General features: G+C 44.7%; 1 protein-coding gene across 1 annotated transcript in view; it reads left to right on the top strand.

The window, feature by feature from the left end:
- Positions 1-286: 286 nt before the first annotated feature.
- Positions 287-5256, top strand: part of nedd9 (neural precursor cell expressed, developmentally down-regulated 9) — a 50085-nt gene continuing 45115 nt past the window's right edge. The window contains exon 1 of the mRNA XM_038281459.1: positions 287-533. Within this exon, the coding sequence (XP_038137387.1) occupies positions 522-533 (12 nt within the window). The 5' untranslated portion in view covers positions 287-521. The remainder of the gene's footprint in view (positions 534-5256) is intronic.

The raw sequence follows: 5256 nt of genomic DNA on the forward strand, positions 1-5256 counted from the left end.
GCCTGTTTGCTCTTCAATTGACACACCCAAATGTCCATACCGTGTATTATATATTTTAAAATAATATTAGTTATCTATCTTATTTTTCCACAAGTTGAATATTGTTTTAATCTTATTTAACAAACGTGTACATATTTCAAAATAAAAATACTTCTGTTTCGTTTAGGTTGGCTTTTATTTTGGAAATCGCTGAGGATGACGTGATGCTCTGAATAGGCGGGTTCGGGCGGCGGTGCTGACCAATCAGCGGCCGTGTGAGCAGCAGGGCTCCGCAGCCTCTCCTCTCTCCTCCACAGTCCGGTCAGAGCGGGGCAGATTGCGGTGGAGCGGATCACGGACGGACCTCTGCGTGTTTCTGCGTGGATTTGGCTCCGGATGGATCGGTAACCGACAGGAAGAACCTCTCCGCTCGGCTGTTTTTTTTTTTTTTTTTTTTTTTTTTTTTTTTGGATGACTCGCGGTTCTTCGCCGTAAATCGGATATTTGTTGGTTAATTCAGTGGATTTTCACCGATAAGGAGGATGAAATACAAAGTAAGTGTCCGATTTGTTACTTTCTGCTGCCGAAGAGGTCTTCCTTCTCTTTATATAAAGTCAAAATCCTTAAAGTATCGGTGCCATTTTAAATGCAAAGGAGGAACTTCACAAAGGAAATGATGACATTTTTTTTTCTCTAAAGTTGATGTGTTTCAACGAGCAGGGGCGTAAAGAGGGAGAAAGCGGCCCCAGGTTCTAACAAAGCCCCCACCTGACAGAGCAGAGGGTGGCTGGTGGACTGTCAGACTAGCATACCAACACTGGGAAAAATAAACATCTAGATAAGTCATTTTTTATTAAAATGACTGCATTTGTTCTTGGATTACGGAGGTAAAAGAGAGATTTTGCCAATGGAACAAAACAATTTAAACTTAAAATAAGAAAACACAATTACATTGTCTTATTTCAAGTGCATGTTATCTAATTATCTTACTTTAAGATTAAAAATACTCATTCCATTAGCAAACTATCTCATGTACCTACTCAAATTAAGGGTAAATACACTTAATTTAGGAAATTTTCACTTATTTGTTGATCGTTTTTTCCAGTGCATAGTCAACAGCCGTTTATCCTTTTAGTTTTATACGAAAATAGACTTTCAACTACCGCCATACACTTCAAAAAAACACCAGAGAGTAAGTAATTAAACAGTTTTTTTGTACATGAATAAAGGGATACACGCCTGTCAGTTCAACATAGGGTATGCTGAGCTGACAGAACACATGTGGTCTGTCAGATCAGCATACCCATAGTCAATACCCATTTATTCCTTTAGTTTATCCCTTTAGTTTTGTACTAAAAATAAACTTTAAACTACCTTAACAGGCGTTTATCCCTTTTTTTCATGTACAAAAAAACTATTTAATTGCTTACTTTTTGGTATTTTTGAAGCGTATGACGATCTGACCTTAAATTGTTTTTATTTTTTGTACATGACTAATGGGATACACGCCTGTTGAGGTAGTTTAAAGTCTATTTTTCTTTTGAAACTAAAGGGTTAAAAGCAAATGAGGTCTTGCTCATGTGTATCGACTATAGGTATGCTGGTCTGAGGGGGTATGCTCATCTGACAGAGCAGACTGAGGCAGGTTTATGATGTTGGCGTGGCCAGCAGCACGACTCCAGTCTATAATCATGTGGGCCGGATGATGAGAGTTAAAGCCTGGAAATATATGTGACGCCATCCTGGACCTCAGGAAACTTAAAAAAAACACAACTAATGTTTATTTCCAGAAACTTCTCACTGCTGCTGGGAAAAAAATCTGACAGAATAACATTTCTTAAACACTATAACCTGTTTAAATTATTACTGGTTTCAAGTTTTAAATATTTTTGTGTTTAAAAATTGCAATTCTATTCAGTGTATTTCTATAGATCCAATTCACATCATGTCATCTCAGCTCACTTTCCAGTTCAACCAGATCATCCAGTCAGATTGATTCAAATTTTTCTATCTAAGGAAAACCAGCTGATTGCATCGACTCATTGACTCTTCAGCAATTCCTCACACTAAGCATGCTTGTAGCGACAGTGGAGAGGAAAAACTCCCTTTGAACAGGATGAAACCTCCAGCAGAACCAGGCTCAGTATGAGCGGCCATCTGCCGAGGCCGAATTGCGCAATAATAACGTTTAAAACCTCCTGATGTTCTTGCAAAATGACAATTATTCTTTTTACATATTTTTGTGTTTTAAATTGCTCAACCATTTGTTAAGCGTCTTCTGCTCCAATTTCTATAGAATACCAAAAAAAGAATGAAAGTTTTTACTAACTGAAAAAGTCTCGGTTTTCCCTCACTTCTGATTTAGAAATGTTGTTTAATTTATGATAAAAGTATCGACATCTGAAATTACAAAAGAGGAAGGTTGGATTATTAAAAGCGGCTCAAATCCATCCGGTTGTTGATGCTGAGATTAATCAAAGGTTTCTTCGCCTCCATGAACTTAGCTTAAAGCAACTTAGAGTGTTTTTCTTTTTGTCTTTTTTGCTATTTTGTCCTACATTCACATAAATTCAATACTTCTTTCATAAATCCATCCTCTGTTAGTCTTATAATAATCAGATCAAAAACTAAAGGCGTCTACTATAGCTTAGATTGAATTGTTCATGGCGGTGGCGGTGCGTCCACAGGAAGACGCCATGTTGTGTCCCCGCCGTTGATTACGGGAGCTGAGAGGGGACAAAGATTTTGTCGTTTTACCTGCATATGAGCTGGTGTCATGGGTGAAGGAGGAGTACAAGACAAGCAAAGACGACTGTAGAATGTTCTAGTTGTAGCTTGTTGTCGTTGCTATTTTGGTGTTAATTAGAAACAGCAGTGTAGCTAGCCTGTCCTCCCAGCAGAGACGGCTAGCCTGCTAACTTAGCCTACTTTGTTTCCATAGTTTGAAGACGTTTCTCTTCCATCCAGGAAACTTTTTCAATTCTAAATGTCAGAAATAGTGTTTAGTTCCAGGTTTTATCCAGCAGCCCAACAAAGCCTGGTTTTGGTTCAGAAAAAACACATGGCGACTCCAACCCCTTTACAGGAGAACAGAAGACCTCGCCTGGTCAGGCAGGTCAACTATTCCCTCTAATGACCCCCTTTCAGAGACATAGACAGGTATGGGGCATTGCAGGCTAACAAAGAAGCCAGAAGGCACTAATGGGCTGTTCTTTAATTACTGTTGGGGTCCAGACTAAATCACTGCCAGGGCCCCATGTGGCCTGCAGGCAGCACTTTGGACCCCGGGTTTAAGACAGGGACCAGTTTCTCCTGAAAATGGCTCCAGACTGCAGGTTGAACCCGATCAGTGGCTCCTAGGGGCCCCATGTGGCCTGCAGGCAGCACTTTGGACCCCGGGTTTAAGACAGGGACCAGTTTCTCCTGAAAATGGCTCCAGACTGCAGGTTGAACCCGATCAGTGGCTCCTAGGGGCCCCATGTGGCCTGCAGGCAGCACTTTGGACCCCAGGTTTAAGAGAGGGACCAGTTTCTCCTGAAAATGGCTCCAGACTGCAGGTTGAACCCGATCAGTGGCTCCTAGGGGCCCCATGTGGCCTGCAGGCAGCACTTTGGACCCCAGGTTTAAGAGAGGGACCAGTTTCTCCTGAAAATGGCTCCAGACTGCAGGTTGAACCCGATCAGTGGCTCCTAGGGGCCCCATGTGGCCTGCAGGCAGCACTTTGGACCCCGGGTTTAAGACAGGGACCAGTTTCTCCTGAAAATGGCTCCAGACTGCAGGTTGAACCCGATCAGTGGCTCCTAGGGGCCCCATGTGGCCTGCAGGCAGCACTTTGGACCCCGGGTTTAAGAGAGGGACCAGTTTCTCCTGAAAATGGCTCCAGACTGCAGGTTGAACCCGATCAGTGGCTCCTAGGGGCCCCATGTGGCCTGCAGGCAGCACTTTGGACCCCAGGTTTAAGAGAGGGACCAGTTTCTCCTGAAAATGGCTCCAGACTGCAGGTTGAACCCGATCAGTGGCTCCTAGGGGCCCCATGTGGCCTGCAGGCAGCACTTTGGACCCCGGGTTTAAGACAGGGACCAGTTTCTCCTGAAAATGGCTCCAGACTGCAGGTTGAACCCGATCAGTGGCTCCTAGGGGCCCCATGTGGCCTGCAGGCAGCACTTTGGACCCCGGGTTTAAGAGAGGGACCAGTTTCTCCTGAAAATGGCTCCAGACTGCAGGTTGAACCCGGTCAGTGGCTCCTAGGGGCCCCATTTTAAAGCCCAGCAGCTTCCATGTCTCCTTTCTTCGGGCCGTCTTGTCCAAACTCTTCCTCACCTCCCTGTCCAGCTGAGTCCTGGTTAATTCCAGCCCGGGAGGAAGAGGAGGATGATGACGTTTGGGTGTGAGCTCAGTGGGTCTCCATGGCGACGGCGGTCATCTAAACAGATGAGGAGCAGCAGAGGTAATGTCTCTAAAGCTCTCTGCGTGTCACAGACACAGAGGTGGCGCCCTTTGGACCCGGCTGCTCAGGGGGAGCATCGGTTTACTGCATCCTAGAGCGAAGTTCAGGGGCCCTTAGGGGCCCCTCAGGGACCCAACAGGAAGTACGTGTTGAAGAATTAGATGTGAGAAAGAATGAGAGGCGGTTCAATTCAGAACCAGAACATTTGACCTCTTTAACAGGCTGCATCCATCCATCCATCCATCCATCCATCCATCCATCATCCATCCATCCATCCATCCATCCATCCATCCATCCATCCATCCATCCATCCATCCATCCATCCATCCATCCATCATCATCCATCCATCCATCCATCCATCCATCATCCATCCATCCATCCATCATCATCCATCCATCCATCATCATCCATCCATCCATCCATCCATCCATCATCCATCCATCATCCATCCATCCATCATCCATCCATCCATCCATCCATCCATCCATCATCCATCCATCATCATCCATCCATCCATCATCCATCCATCCATCCATCATCCATCCATCCATCATCCATCCATCCATCATCCATCCATCCATCCATCATCCATCCATCATCCATCCATCCATCCATCCATCATCCATCCATCATCCATCCATCCATCATCCATACATCCATCCATCCATCATCCATCCATCATCCATCCATCCATCATCCATCCATCATCCATCCATCATCCATCCATCCATCATCCATCCATCATCCATCCATCCATCCATCCATCCATCATCCATCTATCATCCATCCATCATCCATCCATCCATCCATCATCCATCCATCCATCCAT

This window comes from Cyprinodon tularosa, unplaced genomic scaffold (assembly GCF_016077235.1).
Source record: "Cyprinodon tularosa strain WSP-4 unplaced genomic scaffold, ASM1607723v1 ctg1033, whole genome shotgun sequence".
Classification (NCBI taxonomy): Eukaryota; Metazoa; Chordata; class Actinopteri; order Cyprinodontiformes; family Cyprinodontidae; genus Cyprinodon; species Cyprinodon tularosa.